A 24780-nucleotide genomic window follows, 5' to 3' on the forward strand; every position below is an offset into this window, starting at 1 on the left:
CATTGAGAGCTTCCCTCTTCTACCTGGGATAGTGATGTCTGTTTCTCTAGTGTGGTACCTCTTGGTGCCTCTCTCCCCACAAGGGTGGATAGATAGCACCTGTGAATCTCAGAAGAGTGACTAACGTTTAGTAGGCACACAGTATGTCACAGGATAACTGTGTATAGGTTTGGGTTTCTGAGGGGTCCTTGGAGCCAATTCTCAGGATACCAAGGGCAACTGTACCATTTTCTCTTCTGTTTCTTTAGGCTTTCCAGAGTAAGGCAGTTTGTGTCCCTTCTTATACCCAATGACTTCGTAATCTCACTGTGTTGCTCTTGTCTTCCTGGGAGTTCTGAGAGGCCAGACATAACTCAGAATCAGGGACCAACAAACCCTGCACTAGACCAAGACTGCTACCCTGCAGGTGACAGGTGATGGTGTATGGTCAGGGCAGAATCCAGGATGCCCTCTAAGTTGTCTATATTTTATGGAGTTTGGGCAATCCTGTCTCCTACAAGAAGCCTTCCTTGACTGTTGCATTTCTCTTTCCCTTCACAGTCATCTTGTGAGGGAGGCACTATGGTTCTTCTACAGAGGAGGAAACAGTCAGAGAAGTAATATGACTCCCCCAGGAGCAATAGGAGGCAGTGAACTGGATCCCAAGCCGGAGTCTAAAGTCTGACTGTGGTACTTGTTGGTGTAAAAACACCATCATTCTGTAGGTAGTGTATTGGAGGGTTTACTCACATGCTGGGAATTTTTATGCAACATTTCTCTCTATGTCTCACCAGCCAATTCTAGGTATCCACAGTGTTTGTCCCGAACTCTGCACACCGACAAGCTCAAGTTCACTCAGCCTTGATCCGAAACCACACAGTCCACCAGCCCCTCACTGTGGGGGCCAGCTGACCACAGGGGAACCTGTCTTAGCTGGTCTTGGTGTGGTGGGATACTTATCCTATGATGCCACCAGGAAGCAAACTACTTTCTTCTGATCCTGGCTCAGGGCCCAAGAAGTGAAACATTAGGGCCCCCTTCCAACAGATTGAGGAAGAGCTTGTGGGTTGCGAGTCTGTCTGGACAGGGGTGCAGCTAGGCACCCTACCCTGGTGCTGACTGGAGAGCAGAAAGTCTGGAACATGCTGTGGAGGGCAGGATTCCACCTTGGCTTTGCTGCTGACTCTGCAAGACCCCAGATCTCACAGGTCTCTAGGTCCACAAAAACCAAATACTGTCAAGGCCACCTTGCCATCCTCCTGAGACCAATATGATGGTGGGCTTTGTGGGTGTCCAGTGAGGTATGAGCTCTGTCTGTGTCAGTCTGACTCAGAGCTGCCACTATGACAGAAATTCCACAGTCCACGGAGATGCCACCTCCTCTCCATCCCCTTGGCATCCATCCCTACAGTTCTCCCTATCAGCCAATCCCCTGTCCAGTTCCATATCCTGCCTCTACACTGTACTTTTTCCAAGCACTCCATTAGATTCCTCTCTTCTGCCCCACCTATCCTTGAGGCAAGGCTCAACCACCTTCCTGATGTCTGTGAGGAGGGCTTTATACCATATATATGAGTTCCCACCCTTCTCTTCACCCACTAGATGTCACTGTACCCGTTGTTCGGCTGAGGACTATGAGGCCAAGGAGGTCAGGGACCTCTTTGTTTCTTTTCTTTTTTAAAATTTATTTATTCTTGTTACATCTCAATGGTTATCCCATCCCTTGTATCCTCCCATTCTTCCCTCCCTCCCATTTTCCCATTATTCCCTTCCCCTATGACTGTTTCTGAAGGGGATTACCTCCCTCTGTATATGCTCATAGGGTATCAAGTCTCTTCTTGGTAACCTGCTGTTCTTCCTCTGAGTGCCACCAGGTCTCCCCCTCCAGGGGACATGGTCAAATGTGAGGCACCAGAGTACATGAGAAAGCAGGGACCTCCTTGTAATTGTTCAGATAGAGCTGGAAACTGAGGTTCAAAGCCACAGCCTTCTGAATCCTCCCAGAGCTGTCTTTCTGTGGTGACCTGATGCATGGGGCTTTACTCAAGGATATTGTGGGTTTGGAAAGTTACTGTCAGTGCCTCCTACTTTCTCACTGTGCATACTTGGGCATTTCCTCAAGGGCTGGATACACAGAAACTTAGCCTGCTGCTTGGGAGAGTAAATAGAATGAATGGATGGACGGCTGGATGAATAGATACCACCTTATGTCAAGTGAGGTTGGACCACAATAGCATAAGGCAGGCTGTGGAAGCAAAATGGAGGAAATGCACTCTCTGTTTATCCCAGGAAGAGGATTGCTTTCTGCTGGCCACACTGGCTGCTGACCCTGAGAGTTTCCAGACCCAGCCTATGCTGTGCTGAACCCCTGGTAGGCCACCCTCACTGAGACCAAAGCATGCAGGCTGCCATCTTTTCCTGCTGCCTGCCTCCATCTGCTGTCAGGGTCGTATTAAATATCAGTTTCACACAGCGCTTTAATCTCACCTCGTACATCACACATGCCTTGTCTCCAAGCCTCTTACTCACTTGGTAGAGACTGTGCTCTGGGGTCTGTACAGAGATGAAGGCAGGAGGCATGGGTCGAGATGTGGGGGCATGTGTGCTGAGAGGTCATGGGATAAACATGGTGTGTATGTGTGCTCTTTCAGCCTAAGCATCTGAGAAGGTGACCGCTGGAGATGAGAGGTGGGTCCACATTTCCCTGAAGCTGGGGCTGGGCTGGCTAAGAGGACTTCAGAAACAGGCACCCCTTTCCTCTCCATCTCCCCCAACTCCCCCCTTCTCTCTCTCTCTCTCTCTCTCTCTCTCTCTCTCTCTCTCTCTCTCTCTCTCTCACACACACACACACACACACACTTACTCTCACATGCAGGCATCCAGGAGGTGTGAGTCAGCACCAGTCCTTGCTGGTGGGAGAGGGGAGAGGCAGAGAGGAGGCGGGCCAGCAGGGCCATCTGCTCTGTTCCCGTACAACAATCTGCTAATGGAGCTAGAGCCGCTTCCCAGACTAGCCCCACTAGCCCCAGACTGGCCCTCTCCATCCTGCAGTGTGGTATCTGACTCAGTGGGACTCAACAAGTCCATATCATCCCTCTTTGGGAAGACTGGTCAGGCAAGAAGGTGCAATCTTGTTTTCTAGGTGTAGAAACAGAGGCCTGGACTATCTGCCTTGCTCAACGCAGATTTCCGGTGCTAGAGGAGCAAGCTTCTGTGAAACGCCTGCTGCAGGACATTCTGGACTGTCTGCTAACTCACTTTCACTCAAATCTTCCCAACAATAGTGGGCTGAGGAGTTGTTCTCACCCATTTCACAGATGGGAAAGCAGAGGCTGAGAAAGTCCTATAACTTTTACAAGGTCAAAATGCTGCTAGATAAACCGGAGATTAACCTGCGTCCAGGTCATTCTGATCCATGTGCCTGCCTGCTGGAATGAAGATCAGGCAGGGTGGAGGCAGAGGCATAGGCTTGTGTTAGGATAGTCTTCCTGAATGGGTAATCACCCTGGATGGGACCCCTGGGTCCTCCTGTGGGGATTCCTTGGATAGGAAGTGTTTCATTGTGGATGGTCAACAGTCCATTATGGGGCCAGTCAGGCCTTGGCTCCTCCCCTTGTGTGTGTGTGTGTGTGTTGTGTGTGTGTTTATGTGTGTTGGGAGAGGGGTTGGAAATGCTTTCTGCCCTATCCTCCCCAGGGCCAGAACCGACTATGGCTACTCAGCTGCTCTGCCAGCCTCAGCCACAGCCTCACCACCATAGAGACAGGCTATATCCCTCCCTGTGTGGGTGACAGCGCGCTCTGAGAACGCTTTGACAGTGCCTTTGTTCCTCAGAAATAAAAGAAAATCGAGCTACAAAGGGAAACCTCAGGTAGCTTTTAGCAGGGCTCAGCTGCCTGGGGCAGAGTGTGTTTAAGCTGGAGGCTCTTGTCACTGGAGCTTGAGGGGAGCGTCTTAGACCCTGCCCAGTCCCTGTGTGGTAAGAGGGGTAGGAGGGTGGCAGTCCCCATGATCACGTTTACTCAAGGAAAAAAAAAACTGCTCTTTCAAATAATGGTAAAGAAGAAAAAAAATCAATGAAAATTGATAGGGAAATGTAAAAGAGGGCTCTCGCTCTCTCCTTTCCCCCACCGTGTGTGTGTGTGTGTGTGTGTGTGTGTGTGTGTGTGTGTGTGTGTGTGTGTGTGTGTGTGTAGGGAGAGAGATGGGGGCGGGGAAGGCATTTGTCAGGGCCCCAAACTGACCTGCTTGGGGCTCCAGGCCCTGGAAGGTGGGGGCTGGGAGTCAATCCTTGGCACGTGCCTGCAGAAGGGTGCTGGTGGCTGAGGGGGGGGGGAGGGGTGGCAGCTGAGTCTCTAACTCGAGTTAAGAGAGAGATTAATATATTCAATCTGCTCCAGGGTAATTGAGGGAACAATTGGAGTGTTTTTCTAAAGCCCATAAAACTGCCTCATTTGCAAGGAAGAGCTGCCCTGCTGCAGTCCGCAGATTTGATGGAGGCAAGACGAGCAGAGAAGGGATAGCTTTGGGATCTCAGTACAGAATAGATTGGAGAGTCAGCCATGTCAGCCTGGGAAAGGGCTGGTAGTCCAGTGCTAACCTGTGCTTTCCTGCACCTCCCATCACTTCCCAGCAACAGTACCGGCATTGTTTGTCCAAACCTATTTCCCAACCTGTGAAATGGGCCGCAGCACCCCTCTCTACCAGGACTGTGGCTGGTGGAGGCTTTGAAAGACTAGGGAAGCAGGTTGGCACTGAGAGATGGGGCACATGAGCAGAGAGGTGCCCAGGCTTCCCTCCTTACCCCTCCAGGCCAGGCCCCTGCGAGTGAATGGGCAGTAAAGAGTGGAGTTAATGAAATCCGCATCGCGCATTGTGCCTCTCTCGCTTGAACCACTCCAGTCTCCAGGGCAATGGGAATAGCACATGCAATAGCAAGCAATAAAAGGCATAATGAATCTAAAAGCAGCTAGGAAAAGGAGAGAGAAGACTGGCAGGGCTCTGGCCTGAACCTGGAGGGTTCCTGGGGCAGCGAAAGCACTGGCCTGCAGCTCTAACCTGAATCAGAACCAGGAACAAACAAGCTGAACGGGGAAGGGGGTGAGGGAGGGAGGGAACAAAGGGAAAAGGACAGGACTGCCACCGGGGTGTAGGGACAGAGGGTGGAGGTGAGGCTAGCCACTCAGCTCCCTCCGTGGCCACTTGCTTCTCCTCCACTTCTCCTTAATAAAAGCCCCCGCCCCCACCCCCACCTCCGGCTTCTTAGCGCCAGAACCACAATCAGAATCTGCAGGCTTAGAGCCAGGTGCTTTGCATTTGGTGATTGCTTGCTTTATTAGCTTTCTTTCTTTCTTTCTTTCTTTCTTTTTTTCTTTCCCTGCGCCTCTGGGGCAAAATAAATAAATAAACAAATAAATAAATAGGTGTTTAAATTGAAGAAATTAAAAAAAAAATTGAAAGTGTCTTTTAAAAGGCTCCAGGGAAACAGGATCATTTCCACACGGAACAAAACTATGATTGTTTGGAAGAGGTACTGTGGGGAGGGACCTCACCACACCCACCTCCTTCTTTCTCAGGAACTAGGGGGTGGGGTGGGGGGAGGGGGGATGGAGAACCTTGCTGGAGGAAATTAAGGTTCACATTGGAAAAAATCCCCACGGTGGCTCCCAGAGCTATGAGCAAGGAATTAAACTTCACATTTCCAAAAACCCCATGCCCGGGAATTTCCAGCTTGGGACGGTGTCCATGAGCTAGTGATGAACTAGTGAGGGCGCAGAGGTTCAGGGACCCCAAAGCTACCAGTCCTCTACTCCTTCCCAACCCCAACAGGAGGCAGTGGGTTTTTTGGGGGGGGGAATGGGGGAGGGGGAGGGAGCTGCTTGGAGCTCAGACTTGCCTATGCGCTCTACTTCCTCCCCAGGGTCCTCTGGACCTAGCTCGGTTCAGACCACTTGCCCCCTTTCTGATCACTGTGCCTTCTTCTGGATAGATGATGATTGGTCATGTGATCTCAAAGCTGCAGGGAGGTGAATTCAGGTAGTACCAAATGTGGTTAGACCTCTAAGGAAGTCCATGTGCCGGGGGTCAGGGGAAAGTGACGGCCACTGGCAGCAGGGAACTTGAGGTTAGCTCCTTGCCTGTATGCTCCTAGGGTCCTCCTTTGTGAGTCAGGGCACCCTGGAGGGACCTCGCCCCCTCCTCAGTCTTCTGGCTGCCCACAGTTGGACAAATTCATGAGAATAGTTCCTGCTAACTGCCCCCATCCCCTAGGAAAAAATTAGCTCAGAGGAGCTGTATTTGGTGTGGCCATTTAGAACCAAGTGCCCTGTGCACCATGGCCAGGAAGCAAAAGGATTCAGGCTCAGTCAGCAGACATTCATGCTGAGTCTCTGCAGCCCCTTTAGATGCCTGCCTTCCCATCATCCCATTGTCCTTTTGTCCCCACCCCAAGACCTCCATCTGTTCTGGCTTGGGGGAAAATGGCACACACTATGCAAAGCAAAAAGCACTCTTGAAACTAACATTCTAAATTGAATAGGTTGCTGAGACACCTGGTACCAACAGGGCTGAGAACAGGTTGGGATGAATGAAAACCATGCTGGGAAAGTTTCCTGGAGGAAATGGCTTTGAATTACAGCTTTTGCTGCTGGAGCCTAGAAACCTATTCCTGGACTTGAACTGAATTTTGCTGAAGCTGTGCTGGAACCCCGAAATAAAATCCCCTAGTGTCCCTTTCATTCTTCCTATTTGCTGCCTATCTCTCTCCGGCTTCCTTTTTCCTCCTCTTCAGTTGCCAACCAGAAAGCCAGGGAAGTCCTCCTCTCTGCCTTATGAAACCCTCTTATCTGGACTTCCTGTCCCTATCCACCGGGTAGGGAGACAGTACGACTGTGAGGGTCCCTATAGTTCTAGGCGACAGGTCCAAAGAGCAACTGGGCCTCACTAGCCTTTTGTGTCCTGCCCAAGCCTCCAAGTGACAGTAGGGACAGGAGCCTGCCTTCCCTAGGCTGAGCTGTGGGACTGAGTCTGTCTAACTAGAAGCACATCCCCTGTTCACAAGGAATCCTTTATTGTCTGTGGGCTCTGGCACTGTCATCAGGGCTGTGATTGCTGACCCCCCCCACCCCCCTAAGGGGAGCGATTTTCCTCTCCCTTGAAAGCTATTTTCTTGTCTTGGTAGAAGCAGACATCTGACACTTTAAGAGGGAGTATGGTGCAGAGATGATGGCTTTAAATAACAGAAATTAGAGCTGCTGAGGTCGAGGCAGCCATCTCGCCAGCCCCCTCCCCCTCCCCGGCCCCCTTCCCAGCAGCAGTTCCAACCTCCACGTGACTCAGGCTGGCCAGGCCACGCTGGGACTCAAAGAGTAGGGGCAGTTTGTTCCTGAGCTCTGAGCCTCCTCCTCCCAAAGGTCTTGTCTGCATATAATACCATTGGGCAGAAGGGCAGGGCCCAGGCTCTGAGCACAGGGAGTTGTCAGGCTCAGCTAGGCTGCCCATCTCATCACAAACTTAGCCCCCAGAACAGAGTGGAGATGAACACAGGGTCAGAAAGGGGTGTTAATTGATTCAGAAATGAATGGACCAAGGTCAGAGTGGAACATGTTAGTGGGCCAGGAGGCCTGAGCAATAGCAGCTGTTTCTGGGTAGTTGTCACATGCTGCCTGCTTACTTTGCCTAAAATCCCTTCCTTAAGCCCCATCCCAGTGCCTCTCCTTCTGCCTCCAGAACTGAATACCCACCTCTGCTCTTTGCTATGATAGCTTCAATTCCTCCCACTTCTTCCCCCCACTGAACCTCTTCATGACCTTTCGTGGCTCAACTCAGTGACAGGAGAGAGAGAGACAGAGAGAGAGAGAGACAGAGAGAGAGAGATAGAGAGAGACAGAGAGAGAGACAGAGACAGACACAGAGAGAGACAGAGAGAGTCAGAGACAGAAACAGAGAGAGACAGAGACAGAAACAGAGAGAGAGAGAGAGAGAGAGACAGACAGACAGACAGACAGACAGACAGAAACAGACAGACAGACAGACAGACAGACACACACACAGAGAGAGTGAGAGCAGGAGAGCTGTGCCTTTTGAGTGCCACCTCAGTTAGTCCCCTTGCTGCCAGTTGAGCCACCCTCTTCTCTTTGCTAGCTTATCCTAGACTGCATCCCTAGAACCTTTCTTAACTCCAGATTACCACCCCTAAACCTCACCCACCTAGTGTGGGTCTGACAAAGCCAAATATGACATGAAGGAGTAAATAGATAAGTGAGTGGAGAAGAAAGAGAAGAATCAACCAGGAGTGGTAGTGCACACTTTTAATCCCAGCACTCTGGAGGTAGAGGCAGGCAGATCACTGTGAGTTCGAGGCTAGCCTGGTTTACAAAGCAAGTCTAGGACAACCAAGGCTACACAAAGAAACATCTCAAAAAAAAAAAAAAAGAAAAGAAAAAAAACCAAAACCAAAAACCAAAAAACAAAACAAAAAAGAAAAGAAAAGAAAAAAAGAAAGAAAGAAAGAGATGAACCCCTCTGAAATGACACATCTTCTGAGAAAGCCTTTTCGGGACTTACACTCCCTGTTCAGAGCATCCCTGCCAGCCTTGAGGACCATGTGCAACAGCCCTATTGTATCAAACTGTATTGTATCTAGTGGCACTCCTGCTTAGGGGCTGACCAAGCCTTGGGTTCCACATACTATTCTGTTCTGAGGTTTCCAATAAATGTAGAAATTTAGTGGAATCCAGAACCCTGAGGCGTGCTTTCTCTACCTGTGAAATGAACGGCTGCTTGATTTGTGAGTTCTCAACTGGGCATGATGCCTGGATACAGAACATGACCATGGTGGGCAAAGCCTCCCACAGAAGGACTAGCACCCCTCACCTGAGCCTGATGCTGCCAGGGTCCTGGTTCCCGCCTGAGCCTCTCCTGGTCATTTTTGGTGCTAGATGAACTCACAGAAAAGACTTCTGCCTTGTCACTCAGGGCCTCCCGCGAAGTCTGCTGGGAACGTAGGAGACTGAGCATGGGGGACTGTAGGGCTGAAGATAACCAGTTTTATCAGAGCCTGTGTCCTGAGCTGGGACCCAGGAGCACTCACCTGTAGCTCTGGGTGCAGTGACATCACTTCTTGCTGTCTGGGCTCCGGAAGGCAGTTTGAGACAGAAGCCCTAGGGGCCCTGTGCTCGTGGAAGGCCACACTGTAGGCCAGGCCCCCACAGTGGCGGGCTGTGGGGTCCTCACTGGCTCGCAGAAGAGCCAGGTTGCCAGAATAGCGGTACAGGTCTTCATGCTCCTGTGCTGCGAGGTTCATCCGGGGTTCATCTGGCCGCGGATAGATGGGGAAGATAGCCTCACCTACCCTCTGGGCTACCTGCCCTGAGGGTCCTTCCAGCCTCAGTGCCTCCACTCGCAGGAGTGCATCACTCTGCCCATCATTCTTGCAGAACCCTGGGTGGGGAACATGGCTTTCAATGTGGTCTCTGGGGTCTCCCTTCCTCTTCCAGGGGCCTAAGAAGGACACCTAGAACCCTGGGGGCAACTTGAGCTGAATCCAAGTGGGCTCGGCTAAGAGTTCTCTTGTGGGTGACTCCTCTCAGGTCTCATCCAAGGCTCCCAGCCCACCAGAATGAGGAGGCTTATAGCCTGTAGGGTCGTTCTGGTCCGCTCACCACTCTGGGCCAGGGAAGAGTTTAGCCTAGGACTTACACCAGGAATCTTGCCTGGAAAGTCCTCATTCTAAGCTTGGTCTTTCTAGATCATTTAGCTAGCTCCTGTCTCTTTGCACCCAGTCTGGAAGCTCCCAGAAGGCAAGTCTAGACATCCATGTCTGCCCATTCTCCATCCCTGTAATGAGCAGGAGCATCATCCCATGTAATGCTTACTGCCTCAGTCTAAACATGCTTTGGGGCTCGCTTCTATCAAGGTCATACCACCCCCCTTCAGCTCCTCTTCACCTTTGCCCTCTGTGAGAATGGTGTCGGCATCCCTTGTGACACTGAAGGAACCAGGAGCTTTTTACAGGGCCAGCATTTGCCCAAGGTCACATAGTCATACAGGCAGAACTTGGAGTTCAGTCTAGAACTCTGCCTCCGGCTGTCCCAGGTCCCTCGGAGCTCCCCAGGGTCCTGACAAGGTCCAGGGCAGAAGTCCCAAGGACTCTCCTTCCCCCAACCCGTGACTTCACTTTGTACCTTTGGGCAAAGTAAAGATAAATTTGTTCCTGGTGAAGGTGAGGCTCTGGCCAGGATCCTGCTGCTCAATGACCTCAGTGACAGCAGAGCAGGCTGGGACCGGGTTCCCACCATTGACTTGCAACTGCACTCCAGCGCTGGAGCCTGCCTGAAGTGGGTTCTCAGCTGACAGTCTCAGGGCATATCTGCCCTCCTCGTTAAATCCCACACTCAAGATCTCAAACTGCAGGTCCAGGGTCTTGTCTTCAGCCTTCAGCCTCGGGCTCAGCAGGGTCGCAGGGAGGTAGGGATCAGGACCTCCAAAGGCCATGGCTTCAGCGTGGCCCAGACCTCCCGGTTGAGCGCTGCCCTCTCCTGCTCACAGTCCCACCCTGGGTCCAGTCTGAAAACAGATAGACTGGGCACTTTGGGCCACACCTCACCCTTCTCTGTTTGTTTGACAAGGATCCAGGCAACAAGCCAGGAAACCAAGAGCCTGAACTGGGGAACAAAAGCAGCAATTAATTCTTCCTATTTTGTGCAAATATCCACTGAGCATGTACTCTCAAGGAGGCGGGGTTTAGGCTTTTTGAATATAGCAGTGACCCAAACACACACCCCTGTCCTCCCAAAGCCTGTCTTCTAGTGAAGGCAGCAGGCAGGGAAGACAAGGACAAACACGAAATGTGAAAGACAAACATGATCAGGGCTGGGACGGTGGCTCGGTCAGTAAGGGACTTGCTGTACAAGCACAGGGACCTGAGTTTGAATCCCAGAACCCACGGAAGCTGGGAGTCCCAGAACCCATGGAAGCTGGGAGCGGTGGCGTGTGTTTGTCATCTCACTGCTGGGAAGGGTCAGACAGGTACATCCCTGGAGCTGACCAGTCAGTGAGTCCTTGTCCAAAAAAAAAAAAAAAAAGGTAAAAGGTTCCTGGGAAATAATACACTAGGTACCTGTACACATGTGTACTTGTAACATAAATACACTCTTAAACTTATACACACAGCATGTGCATGGACACACACACACACACACACAGACACACACACACACACACACACACACACACACTAATTCCCAAGTATGCTAGGATATGATATACTTTATACCGTCTATAGGAAAATGAGGAGCATGTGGATACGTGGTGGCATTCAAAACTGTTTATTTCTGGGGAGCCTGTCTCTATTCGAGAGTCTTTAATGTGGTTGTGGGAGAGCCCTCTAGGGCAGTGGAGTGTGTGCTCAGTAGCTGCGTCTGCAGCCAGCTTGCCTTAATTACACAGCTTCGCTTTACAAAGAACTTGGCTTCTCGCAGCACGGTTGTCAGTCTAGAACCTGTGCTCCCTGGTCCTGGGTTCCAGTGGAAGTCAGAGGATCCTAGACACTCTTCAATAAAGACCAAGTCTACTGCCATCACTGCTCTCATGACCACTATCACCACTACCATTACCACCACCACCGTCACCACCATCATTATTACCTACTGTGGCCAGTACAGCAGTGGGCATCACAAGGACCTAAAAGGGGGTTGTTGATGGTAGAAAGAGACACAAGACTCTGGGATCACTTTAAGAATGAGAAATTTTTATTTTTTTCCCCACTGCTGTTTATATATTGTGTGTCTAGCTACTAGAGATGACATTGCAAGCAGACCTTGAGAAAACAGTGTCTTTGACCTCCTTATCTGAGTTCTTTCTTCTGTACTTCCTAGCTCTTGTACTCCCTGCCTCTCCCCACCCCACTCCCCGCCCCAGGACATTTCTCATAGACTCTATCTCCTATCTGCTATTTTCCACAGTCACAGGGTCACATCTGGGTTAGGTTTGTGCTCGAGAAAGGAACTTCACACCATCTAGACCCCAACAATTATCACCATCACCACCCCTGTTAACAAAACCCTTACCACCGCTACCATCACTACCACCATCATTATATTCCTCATCCTCACCGGCCAATAATATCAATGTCATTACCATTGGTGATACTGTCTGCTGAGCAGCTTCTGGGCACCAGGCACTCTTGTGGCTTTATAAGGTGGACATAATCATCTCCTGTTTTCTAGATGGAGTGTGTGAGGCTGAAAGCATGTTCAGAAACTCTACTCAGATTCAATGTTCAGTGAGAATTTAGGTCTGAACCTAAGGAGTCAAGCCACATAGTCCCCTCCAAAACACCCAAAGATGTGATACCTTGTGCTGGGGGTGGGGTGGATTCTGTAGCCTCAAGCTGTGGAAGGAAAGGTCTGGGTGTAGAGGGTGTTTATGAAAAGCACAGCTCACATTCAGGACAGCTCACTTGCAGTTCCCCACGCTGGCTGAAGTCATTTTCATAAAGGAAAAGACACTGATGGTTGCCAGCAAGTCCAGCTAAGGGTTCCAGTATGTGTGGCAGGCTCCCTTTACAGCTAGCAAATTCAGTTCCCTCAGGCTCCCAAGGAGACACCAAGGAAGAGGTAACACTCAGTAGATCCCTTCTCTCTGGGTGTCGGTGCCCCTTCAGTGTGACGGGCAGCAGTAGGGTGGATAAGCCATCCGTAGCTCTAGTGGTTTGGAACTCTGTAAGTCACACAGGGAAAAAGCCACACAACGGCTGTTTGGGGGCAATGGGGAGTGGCAGAGGCTGCCTGAAAACCTGCATGTGGCCAGCAATGGACTGGAGGCTGTGATTTGTCTTTGCTTGTCTGTCCTGAAACAGTGCTTGGTAAACCAGCACTTCCCTTGTATGTATGAAGCTACTCCCAGAGATCATAGATGAGAGTCTGCACACTGCACTCCTCCTACCCTGCTCCAGCGGGCAAGGCCTGTGTCCAGAAGAACTAGGAGTCTTCTCAGTTGTCTCCCAGTCCCTTCAGAACTGCTGTCCTCCATGCTGCCCTCTCCATCTTTTCACAAAGCCTCTGAGGTTTCTTGTTAGCTTCAGCATGGTTTAGGATGCTCCACTATCTGGCATCCCATCTTTTCCAAGTATCCCTTCCCTACTCTGTCTCTAGGTAGGCTCACTCTCTGTTTCTCTGTCTGTGTCTGTGTCTGTCTGTCTGTCTGCCTGCCTCTCTCTGTCTCTGTCTGTCTGTCTTTCTGTCTCTGTCTCTCTGTGTCTGTGTCTGTCTGTCTGTCTGTCTCTCTCTCTCTGTGTTGTATGCCTGTATTAAAAAACAGTGCCCCCCCCCAAATCCCAAAAACTAAGTCTATGGGATGGTTTGGTGGGTAAAAGCACCTTCTACCAAGTCTGAAAACCTGAGTTCCATTCCTGGGATCCACAGGGTGGAAGAGAACCAACTCCCCCTAAAATTGTCCTCTGAGCTCAACATGAGCACTACGGAACAAAAGTTCACTCACATACACAATAGATAGATAGATAGATAGATAGATAGATAGATAGATAGATGTAAAAATTTTTTTAAAAGAAAATGGCAAGAAGCCCAGATCTGGGGATGTAGTTCAGTTGCTAGGATTCTTACACCCAGCTTTAGGTTTGATTTCAGCACCATATAGCTATGAGTGTAATACAAGAGGTAGAGGCAGGAAGAGCAGAAATTCAAGGTCATCCTTGACTACATATCAGGTTGGAGGCCAGTCTGGGCTACATGAAGAAAAGAAGCAAAACAAAACACCAGTGATTATTAAAAAAAAAAAAACTATGTATATAGATATAAACAGATCATGTTTTTAGAGATAGATTTCAGGAGTGTGCTCTCTCTGCTACACTGTCAAGCTCCAGAACTCTTTATCTTGTAAAACAGAAGCTGCCCCCCCCAACCCTCCCCCCCCCCCACCCCCCTGCCATTAAACAGCAGCTCCCTCCCCCAGCCCTCATTTCCTGGCAACCTCACCTTCTGCTGTCTGGATGCTCATTGGGCAGGCCTTCTCAGGTGCCCCCATGAATGGAGCCTCTCTGCCCTGTCCTTTCAGACTGGCTTGCATCCTACAGGATAGCATCTTGGGGAAGGCTCAAATTGCATCAGGCCAGGTCGACCTTGCACCTTCACACCATCTGCCTTTGCTTGTGTGGTTCCTCTGCCCACACTGCCCAGCTCCTTCTGAACCGAGACGACTCTTCCTGTAGCCTGGCAGAACCTTTACCTTCGGCCCCTCCTGGGATGCTCTCCTTGGCCATCCTATACCTCTCATGTCCTGCTGCAACCGATGACTCACCCAGTCACTATTGACATTTCTCTAGAGAGTATGTGGTGGTTTGTGTGCCCAGGTCAGGACAAGTGATAGGGATCCAGGAGGTGACTAAAACATTATGGAATGAGTGAATGAGTGGATTATTTAGTGAAGACAACTCAGCCCGGGCTGGAGAGAGGGCTCAGTTGTGAAGAGTACTGGCCGCACTTCTAGAGGACCCTGGCTTGATTCCCAGCACCCACATGGTGGCTCACAATCTTCTATAACCCCAGCCCCAGAGAATCCAACTCTTCTGGCCTTTGTGGGCTCTGCATACACTTGCTGCACAGACAATAAAGCCACCCACGCACATTAAGAAATACAAGAAGAAAGTCAAAACAACTCAGCCTCTAGTTGTGCCTATTTCGTCTGGATTCCATCTGTGAGAAGTAAAGAGCTTCTGTGCTCAGAAGGAAAGGAAGCCGTGACAGACTATGAAGCAGGGCAGGAGGCAGGACCTCCTGATGCTTAGACTTTCCAGAACAGTCCTAGCCTCAGTTCTGCAGAGATGGTCAGCATGCTGCCAGGACTGGAGGGCACCCACATTTTACACTTGAGGAAACTGACTCCAACCATGCATAGAAAGACAGGTCTGGATTCCCATTGCTAACAGCTTTCAAATCTCAGAGGAGACTGTCCTGGGTTGCAGAGTCCATCCTCTCCTTGAGGGTGGAGGAAGGTGTAGGGAACCAGTAGTCTCAGAAGGCCGGCTTCCAAGACACCTTCAGCACTTCCAGCATGAAAGCTGTAACGGGGCCCTGAACTCTTCTTTCTTCTGTAGAAGAATGGCCACTCAGAGGCAGCCGGGGTCTGGAGGAGCCTGGGTCTGTAATTAACCACTCCAGAGGGCCTCTTCCTGTTTCCCACAATGACTCTTTTCAGCCTCCCTGCCAGCACCCCTGGGCTCCTGAGGGCTCTTAGGCCCCCATCTCCAGGCACCTACCTCCCACTCCTTCTCCACCCACCCACTCCCAGCCTCTGTATAGAGCTGAGTTCTCACCAAAAGCAGGGGCATCTGGGAGTCCTCTGGAAGTTGCTGGGACCTGTGGCTGAGACACTCATCCCCGTCCACAGCAGAGGAAACAGGCCAGAGAGAGCAGGTGGGTAGAGAGAATGGACTCAGGTCTCCTGGTGCCAGGCTGTGGGATTCCTAGATCATCCCATCTCCCCATAGGCCTGCATCCTGTACTGCTGCCCCTACCCCCCCCCCCCCCCAGCTCCCTCCAAAGCGTCCCTCCTTCTCAAGCCCATCCTTTTCCCTTCAGGTCTGAGTGCCACTGGTGCTCAGGGTGACAGGATTGCAAAGTGAAAGCATGGCAGCCAGTCTGTGTCCATGCCCCAGACTGAGAAACTAAGGCCCAGGTTGGAGGATTTGAACTTATAATCACTCAGCTTGTAGGTGGCAAAGGCACAGTTACTATAGAAGTTATGGCTCCTTTCCCTCCACGGAATGCCTGGCTACCTGGAAACTGTTTCTCTCCTGTGTGGTACTTTTGAGGCTGTTCCCTACTGACCCAGCAAGGCAAGGGTGACATGGCTATCTCTGAAATCCTCTAGCCCTGGCTTTAGCGGGATAGGGGCTGTGGGAGTAATCTCTGACAGTAAGCTGTGGGGATCACCCCTGCAAACCCCTTCGTCAGCTTTGCCCGTGAAGGATGAAGTTCCAGGGGTGGCAAGGCATGGGGGGGGGCGGGGCAGGCTAAATAGCAGAGTCAGCAGCACTGGCCTTTGGGAGTCTGATTGCCTGCCCCTGCCGACTGCTGGGCTGCCCAGCAGGCTCCTGGGACCCAGTGGTGGCTAGCTAACTCATGACTGTACCCTGGAGGGCCATAGACCCCAGGCCTCCAGGAACTCCCAGTAGACAGAGCAGGTAAGCTGGAGCAGGAACTAGGGCGGGTAGCAGGGGGAGCTGGCCTGGTCAGGGGCCAGATGGAGGAAGAGAAAGGGGCCTGTCTGAAACCTTTGGGAGGAGAAAGCAAATTTTATAGGGAGGGAAGGAGGAAGGGAGGAAGTGTGTGTGTGTGTGTGTGTGTGTGTGTGTGTGTTTGTGAGTTAGAGACAGACTGAGTTAGGAGAGCGAGGCATGATGGGCTGGGGCATGATAAAGTGCTTGCCTTGCAGAGAGGCACTGGAATTTGATCCTTAGAATCCACATAAAAATAACAGTGTGATGGCATGCACTTGTAATCCTAGCACTGGGGAGACAGAGGTGGGAGAATCCCAGAAAAGCTAGTTTAATTGTGAGCTTCAGGGCTAATGACAGACACTGTCTCAAAGGAGGCAGGCAGCAGTGCTGATGATGACACCTGAAGTTGCATACACCTGTACACACATGAACACACACATGAGAGAGGGGGGCATACATACACATTCATATAAGAAATATAAGAACATACCCCAAATCAGGCATAATTGCTTATTAAACCTATAATCCTAGCACTTGGGAGGCAGAGCCAGGAGGATTGCTACAAGTTTAAGGCCAGCCTGAGCAACACATTTTATAAATAAAGCAAGGACAGGAGGGGTTAGAAATAAGTTTGGGGGCAAAGAAGGAGACTGCCACTGCAACTGACATGTCTGGACAAAGCAACCTTTACTTTTGATCAAGAGGGAGAGCTCAGACGATCAAACACACTGAGACAGGAAGTGCATTGGTTTTGATTCTGATCAGGTGATGACTGTATCTTTGCCCCTCGGCTGGGGTCTCACCTCACAGTCTTAATCCAATTGGCTAGTCTGAAAAGAATTAGCACAGTGGAAATGATGGAAGGGGAAAGAAATCGCTTGCTCCAGGCCACCGAATTCCTGCACTACAGCAGCTGGCCTTTGTGTAAACAACAGTTTTACTGCACAGTGTGTATGGGACATTAAAAGATTTGCATAAAAGCCTTACAAGGTGGGGAACATAAAAAGCTTTGAATTATTTGTCATAAATACAAGTTTTGTAGTATTTGATAGACAAGACTCATATTTGTCATTTCTTACAGAGGGAAGAAAAGGGTAAAGGAGGGAGAGACAGAAAGATGGAGACAAAGAGTCTAACGCTCAGGATGGAGGGACTGATTGACAGGGACAGACAGCTAGGCGGGACAGTGAAAGGGAGAAGAAGTTTGCTATTGGAGACAGACAGACAGCTGCACATGGACAGTGAGCAGACATACTGATGAGAGCTACGGCTCCATTCACTAGTGAACTGAAGGGGTCTTCCCTTTATCCCAGAAGGGATCTCCTGACTCCAGAATGGAGGAAACCCAAGCTATAGGAAGGGAGGTTCCCGGGGACAGAGCAACGTTCTGTGAAGGGAATGGGCACAGGGAGGTATTACCTCTGGCCTAACTTCTCCCTCAGTTACTGACCTGCCACGTCATGAGATCTCTGTGGTTAACTCTCCTTTGGCTTTGATAGACCATGGAACCATAATAGACTACTTATTCGCCTTATGGTCTAGCCTTAGCTCAGGCTCCATCTTTGCAGCTAACTTACTGCTCTGTTCTACTTAACTCAGGACATTTGCCTTATAGTCCCAGAAGATTGCTTGAGATCCAGCCTTCAAGACTGCATTTTAGTCTTCTGGAAGGAGGACAAGGAAGAGAACACCTCTCTCTCAAGAACGTGTCCTAAGAGCTATGCTCAATACCTTTTCCATTTTGCTAAGTGATACTTAGGCTTAGGGTTATATCTAGCTGCAAGGGAGTCTGGAAGATTAGCAATACTGGCTGAGAGTGGAGTCCAGTCACACAGCTCTACGCTGCCTTCCTGCTTCTTATCTACATCAAGCTTTGGCACATCCTTACAGTTTCCTTTCGCTTATTAAATAAAACATTATACATGTGACGAAAGCTTAAAGCATCCCTTCCCAACCAGTAAAACCCTTTCTGTTAGGTTCACCCCTCCCCCATGCTGGTGGTGTTGATGGTGAAGTAGGCAGGAAGAAAGGGAGCAAGAAAGCCCCCCACCCCCACCCACAGCCACCTGCTTCCCAGGCACCATTTAGGACACATGATGTACCAATATGTGGGTATCCTCTGGCCCCTGAACAGGCCATGTCTGATGGCAGGTAACTCTCTTTACAAATGGCCTGCTTGCTGGTCAGTGGAAGACAGCCATTGCCTCCCTGTCAGAACTGTTACCTCTCTTGGGTTGAAGAGAAAAGTCCTGTAGTCTACCTAAAGGAGGCCCGCGTAAGCCAAAAGGTAAAGGAGGTGGAAATGGGGCACAGCTGTCCCTTAGTGAGATTTGTCCTTCTACACCTCAAAGCTCCACCTCTCTATGCAGGAGTTCAGACTCATGGCTGAACCTTTTGCCTGTCTGATCTCTAAATTCTCAAAGCTAGCACCTCCACTCCTTCCCCTTCCCTCCAACCCCCCACCCTCCTACCCCAGTAGCTTCTAAGGTCCCGCTTTCAGGCTCTGTTGCTCAGGGAAGCCTCTTTCTCCCTGACTCCAATAAATAGTTCTCTAGTTCCCTTCTGTGTCTTTTTAAAAATTCCTTTATCCAGGAGACCAAGAACCTGCAAACAGATGCCTGTATCACATGGCAGCAGTGTGACCACTCTGAACAGTTTGCTGTGTGCCTGCCAGTTTCACCCCAAAACACACTCATTTTCTTGTCTGAAGCATACAACAGGATGGGATTTCCATATGGCACAGCCATGGCAGGGTGATTACTGCTGCTGGGCAATGTGTCTTGGGATCTGCTGCACTAGGAAGTACCTTCTTTATCCCGGTGAAATTGTTCGTCACTATAGACTATCAAAGCTTACTGTTTTATTTTTCTACTCTAAACAGTGTCGGGCTTATTGTCTGCGTATCTATGGCTTCACATTCCCTTAACTAGGGCAGGCAAAGCATTCTTTTGGCACATGGCTTAATCCTGTCTATGCCAACAGTTCTCCCCAACAAGGGGCCATCAGCAACCAGCTGACTGACAGCTTCCCAGCCACAGCCTTGGGCTGTTTGTGTTTCCTCTACACCTCTCCCATCCTGGGCAGCTGAGGTTCTCCTGCCTGGAAATGTCTATACTCCTACTCTCTTCTCCCGGGGCCACGGAGAGCCTAGGGTTCCCAGGTTGCCCACCCTGATTGGCTGCAACAACTTTCCTCTTCAAAAAGGAGACTGACCTCTGAGAAGCAGGACTCCTTTCTTTTCCTAGCCCTCATCCACTCTTTCTTACTCAACCTGCCACAGCAAAGGGTTTGGCATCTTTTAAGCACTCTTTTGCTCCCCCCATGCAGCTGCTTCCCTGCAGGGTACCCTTTTAAGATGCGTATAGGGAGCAGTGTACAGGTGCTGCAGATCTGGTGCTGTCCCCATTGCCTTGGGAGTGTATAGAAATGTGCTAGGAATGGTGAGTGGGACCCAGAGCTGCAGCCTCTTTGTGAGGCTTGGAAGAGGAGGGTCTCTGAGGGGCTCTTTGGCTTCCTCTTAGAATGGCTCATACCAGAAATTCCAGCTTCATCAAAGTGTGGTCCCCCTCCTCCCTGCCCCATGGTCAGGACCCGCAGCCCAGCTGGGCAGCAGCAGGATGCTGATCAGTTATTAAAAGCTGAGCTGGTGGCTGGGCTCAGTACAATTCATCAGGCGATGCCCCCCTGGGAGTGATGGATGATGACAAATGAGGTTAGGTAGGGGCTACCCGTGGCCACAGCTGGGGAAACTCAACCATCAAAGCCCGGGGTTCTCCAGTGCGGGTGATTCTGAGGGCCAAGGGGATCAAGTTTCGGGCAAATGGTTTAGGGGGCGGAGAGACTCCACCACAGGAGACGTGCTGCCCTGTGTGTTGTGTGGGGCCCCAGCAGTTCAGGGGCACAGAGCTGAGCTGCACAGAAGAGGATTGGCCCCTCTGATCCCATCACTGCAGGAAGGCGGTCTGATGGGGGGCAGGCCGAGGGCTGGGAGGGGCCTACTTTCTGGGAGATCAAACAGTGGCTCTTAAAGCAGGTGTGGGGACCTGCTCAGGACAACTACTGTGTCCTTAAAACCAGCCAGTCTCCTGGATCCCAGCTCTAGCAGGGCTGAGACTCAGAAAAGAAGGCTCTAGTTGGTCAGGAGCGCTCTGTGTCTCCCCAGATCAGTCAAGGAAGTGGAAGAGGCCCAGAAGGGGAAGTCAAGGAAGCTTTCAAGGTGAAGTGGGCTGGAGCCATCTGGAAAGCTAGGTAGGACTGTGACCAGAGTCAAACTGTGGAGGCCTGAAGGGATGGAAGCAGTGGGCAAAACTACTCTATTCGGAGGGACCAGATTGCAACTGTGGGCATGGCAGGGGACTGGGAAGCGAGTGGGAGCTTGGAAAAAAAAAATACGAGAATGTCACAAAAGTCACGTCAGAGCAGGACCCAAGTTCTGTCCTGTGGTGGGCAGGAGATCTGCCAGCAGTCAGCACAAAGCTCACGGCTGCTTCTCAAGGCCTCATCATGGCAATGCTGCCCAGGGAGGACACAAGGGAACGGAGACACCTAGACCCTTACGGCTGCCCAATCTTCGTGGCACTGTGTAACTCCAAATCTGAAGCCTGTGTAGCAACTACATATTACCAGCATTGTCTCACCAGAAGGGAGACGCATTATTCCACGAGAGCAAGGAAGTTGTCTTTGCCCTGAGCGGAAGTTGAGCTCTTCCATCATCCCTCTATGGTCTACCTCAACCCACCCTTCTAGTAAAGGAAGAACTCGCCCCTCCTCTGGAACAGCCAGCTATCCTGCTCTGTCCTACCTTACCTCAACCCAGCACGTGCTGCTATAGGTCAGGAGGCATAGAATTCCAGGGAAGCATGCCATGGTGCTTAGACCCTCCTGTTTGTCAAGAGGAAGAAAGAGATAAAGAACACCCACGCTTACACCTTCTCTCAAGCTTGGCAGCCAACAGATCTGCTTCCCAGCCCACTGTGTGGAGCCAAGATAGTTTGGCCCCCTGTGTGTGCTGTGTGTTCTGGGGTTGTTTTCTCTCTCTCTCTCTCTCTCTCTCTCTCTCTCTCTCTCTCTCTCTCTCTCTTCTCTCTCTCCCCCCCTGCGTGTGATGTACAGATGGGCAGACCCCCAATCCCCTGCCTTCTTGGGGCTGCAGAAGCCTTTCTGCTTACCTTCATGATATTTGGGGGGCCATCACCCAGCTCCATAATAGGCTGGAGTATCCAATGGGCCCTGATCTTTTGGTGGGATTGGGATGTAGCTGAGTTTTGGGTGCTGTAGGACTTGGGGCATGTTGATGGGTTTAGAGTACATGGCTGGGACAGGAGGGTGGCGGATGATGGGAGTCTGTGGATTCTGGCTGCTGCTCACTGAGATCTGGACCCTCTTTCTACCCCTCCCCAGGCTAAAGTCCTGGGGGTTTTGAGTGATTTTGTGTGCCTATGAAGTTCTGAGGATCCCCCGGGGAAGCATTTGTGTTCTTGGGGTTCTTGTGAAGTTACTGACATGTAGGAGATGTTGCTGAGATCCTGACAGGCCTTTAGAGTTCTGGGGATGTTGCCATCCCCCCTCCATTCCTTGCAGGTTGCTGTTGGCTCCTTCTGAGCTTAGCACTTTGCCCTTTGAAGATTTTGATAACCACAGGCACCCACGTGGGCCTCTATTCCTGGACACAAACATTCCTCAGGTTTAATCAACTTGAACAAAAACACCAAGAGGAAGGAAGCCTTATTCCAAAGCTTTTAAGGACCAGCTCCATTCCAAGGTTTCTCCCTACCAAGCCCAGATGGCCGATGGCCTTAGCCGGAGAGGTCCTGGCACTTTGGCATCAGTTTCATCTCAGTCACCAGAGCTCACACAGGCTGTAGTGGGAGGGCACTCTAGCCTCCCTTGGTTCCGTCTCTCTCTGTCTTTTGCATTCCCTCTTTCAGCTTCCTCAGACACTTTGTTCTTACGACCATGCCTAGACTGACCTCTCTGGCCTAGGGCCCTGTTCCATACCCCCTCTGCCAGGAAGCCCCCAGGATGATTTTCCCTACCGTGTCCGCCACTTTCCTCTGATCTCTACAGTTCTTTCTTCCAATTGCCTCTTCTCTCCAGAACTCACCTGCTGCTGTTCTGGGTACAGGGGCCACTATGAAGCCAGCTCCCAGAAGCAGGCTGGACCTATTGCCCAGGACTTAGCAGAAGTCCTTCAAGGGCATATCTTAGCATCCCTGGCTCCTTACCAGCTTGCCTGAGTGGCTAGATGATTTATTCCCATCCTCTCAGAGCTAGTCCTCTGACTTGCAGGTGGGAGGACCACACTGTTCTTGTTTCAGGCTGAGGAAGAACCCTGAGATTAAGAAGTGAGTTTGTCTTCAGCTGGAGGCACATGGTTGCCCATTACCCATGGATCTTCCTCTTGGCCCCACCAGAGTAGATGGGAGAACCAGAAGGTAGATAGAAGGCACTGGAAGGAGAGGGGGGGGGGGGTCGGACAGTGCTGAATAGCCCAGCCAGGCTCTGTGGCTTTGATATGCTTGCTACAACAAGGTCTGGTGTGGTGCCTCCACATTCTCAGGCCATGAAGTCACTGAAGACAAGTCTTGGGGGAGAAGCCACAATAGAAGAATCTGTAGGCTGGACGCCACAGAGGTGGGGTTAAGACCCAAGGGGAGTATAGCATCACTCAAGGCTGCAGGGGCAGAACCAACACAAGAGCAGGTAGTCTGCCTCTCCCTAAAATTTCCTACCAACTGCCTTGTGGGAACCTGTCCTGCTTCCCCTGCCAGTGCTGCTCTGCCTCAGGCACTGGCCCCAGTGTTGCTTTTGGGTCCGTGACAAGAGAGAAAGACAAAGTTTATACTTTCCTTATCCCTGCCAGAAAGGTAGGGCTGCCACCTAGGTGGCCACTGTATCTCCCTAGGGAAAAGGGAGGTGGTGTTTTGGGATCTGAGGAAGCATTTATAGGAAATCCACTGGGGGAGCAGATTTGGTACCAGGAGGTAGGGTAGCAGCCATGCCTGACTTTGGCAAGGGTTTATCTACATAGGTTCATCCTTGAGTGGACAGAGGCTCCTTCAGGCAGCCTGATAGGGTCCCTTCCTCCCTCTCTTCAGGTTTAGGCTGCATATAGCTGTCTCTGTACTGCCTGTCTCTCTCTTCCCTTCCCTCTCCCCACCCCCATCCCCACCACTGTATTTTCCCTTCAGCTCTGATGGTTCATGGTGATCTGTCCCTTTCTACCTTCCTACGTGTTATGTCTCGTAAGATGGCCCTATGTCATCAGCAGCTGAGACAGAACTATCACCTGAGATATTTGGAGTGAGCAAATTAGCAAGGCTTGGGAGGTAGCAGGAAACCCCTCTAAGACAGGACAAGGTTAACAGGTAAAGGCATCCAACTGGGATTGTCTGTCTGTCTTGTTCAGGCATCTGGCCACTGTCTAGGACCGAACTCTCTTTGTTAAAGGTATCACGAGAGGCAAGGTTAAAATTAGACAAGGGTCAACTGCTGTCTATGCTGAGTGGCTGTGACCCTTGAGAGGCAAAGGGCACACTAGGCTCTGTCCCTGGGGCACAGAGCTCAAGCAAACTTGGCACATAACAACCTAGGACATATGATCATGAGTAAAAAAAAGCCACTAAAACAAGGGTGTTTTTTTTCTAGACGGTTCTTACAGTCTCTGTGATCTCCAAGCCGGCACTGTCCTAAGGGAGAGAAAGAGAGCAGGGGAGGGAGAGGCAGGCTCCTGTCCCCGGAGAGCTTACCATAGGACTGAGGGGCAGGGTTTGCCTTACGCTGAGATCAGATGGATCCGGTGTAGGCTCCTGAGTTGTGTCTGAGAAAGCTCTGTCTTGGGGATTCCTCTGTGGGATGGGAAGGAAGTCAGAGGCTTCTTCCAGGAAGACAGGATTTTTGGGAAGGAGGCAGAAGGTTCACAGGGCTCAAGGGTGGGAGATTGGGGTGGGGGCTCCATTTGGCCCTGCTGGGCCTGGCTAGCATGTGAGGGGAGCATGTGAGACCGAGGCTCTGTATACCCCGAGCATTCACTCTGGAGCTTCCTTCTCTAGAGAAGAAGCAAGCTCCTCTGGTGTCTGGTGACCAGCTGGTAGCCTTCAGAGCTCCACCCAAAGGTGATTTTCCTCAGAAACCCTCCTTACTCCCACAGCTCTTTTGCAAAAACAGTTTCCACACAGCTGATCAGGACAGCCTATGCCTTCCCTCTGCACCCTTGTGGGCTAGTTCCCTAATCTGTGTTCCCTCTAATCCCAGCATCCCGAGAAGTACTGGCACACATAGTAGGTGGCCAGTACATTTCTCTTGAAAGAATAAATGAATGAATGTCTCCTTAAAAGGAGGTGGGGCTCAGGTGGTTCCATGGGTAACGGTGTTTGTCACCAGGGCTCAGTCACCAGTGTTCTGTCCTCCCCTGAACCCACATGATGGAGAGAGAGTGTATCAATTCCTATAAATTGTTTTCTGCCATGGCACGTACTGCCCCACGCACACCACTACACACACACACACACACATACACACACACACACATACACACACACACTAAATAACTGTAATAAAAATGC

At 50.9% G+C, this 24780-nt stretch overlaps 1 protein-coding gene across 1 annotated transcript in view; it reads right to left on the bottom strand.

Annotated features, from left to right (window-relative positions):
* Ccdc33 (coiled-coil domain containing 33) overlaps positions 1 to 24121 on the bottom strand; it is a 110903-nt gene extending 86782 nt beyond the window's left edge. The window contains exons 1-4 of the mRNA XM_051156554.1: positions 23965 to 24121; positions 10164 to 10643; positions 9071 to 9420; positions 8854 to 8970 (exon numbers count right to left, since the gene is read on the bottom strand). Coding sequence (XP_051012511.1) covers positions 8854 to 8970; positions 9071 to 9420; positions 10164 to 10473 — 777 coding nt within the window. The 5' untranslated portion in view covers positions 10474 to 10643; positions 23965 to 24121. The remainder of the gene's footprint in view (positions 1 to 8853; positions 8971 to 9070; positions 9421 to 10163; positions 10644 to 23964) is intronic.
* Between the last annotated feature and the right edge of the window lie 659 nt (positions 24122 to 24780).

This window comes from Acomys russatus, chromosome 14 (assembly GCF_903995435.1).
Source record: "Acomys russatus chromosome 14, mAcoRus1.1, whole genome shotgun sequence".
Classification (NCBI taxonomy): domain Eukaryota; kingdom Metazoa; phylum Chordata; class Mammalia; order Rodentia; family Muridae; genus Acomys; species Acomys russatus.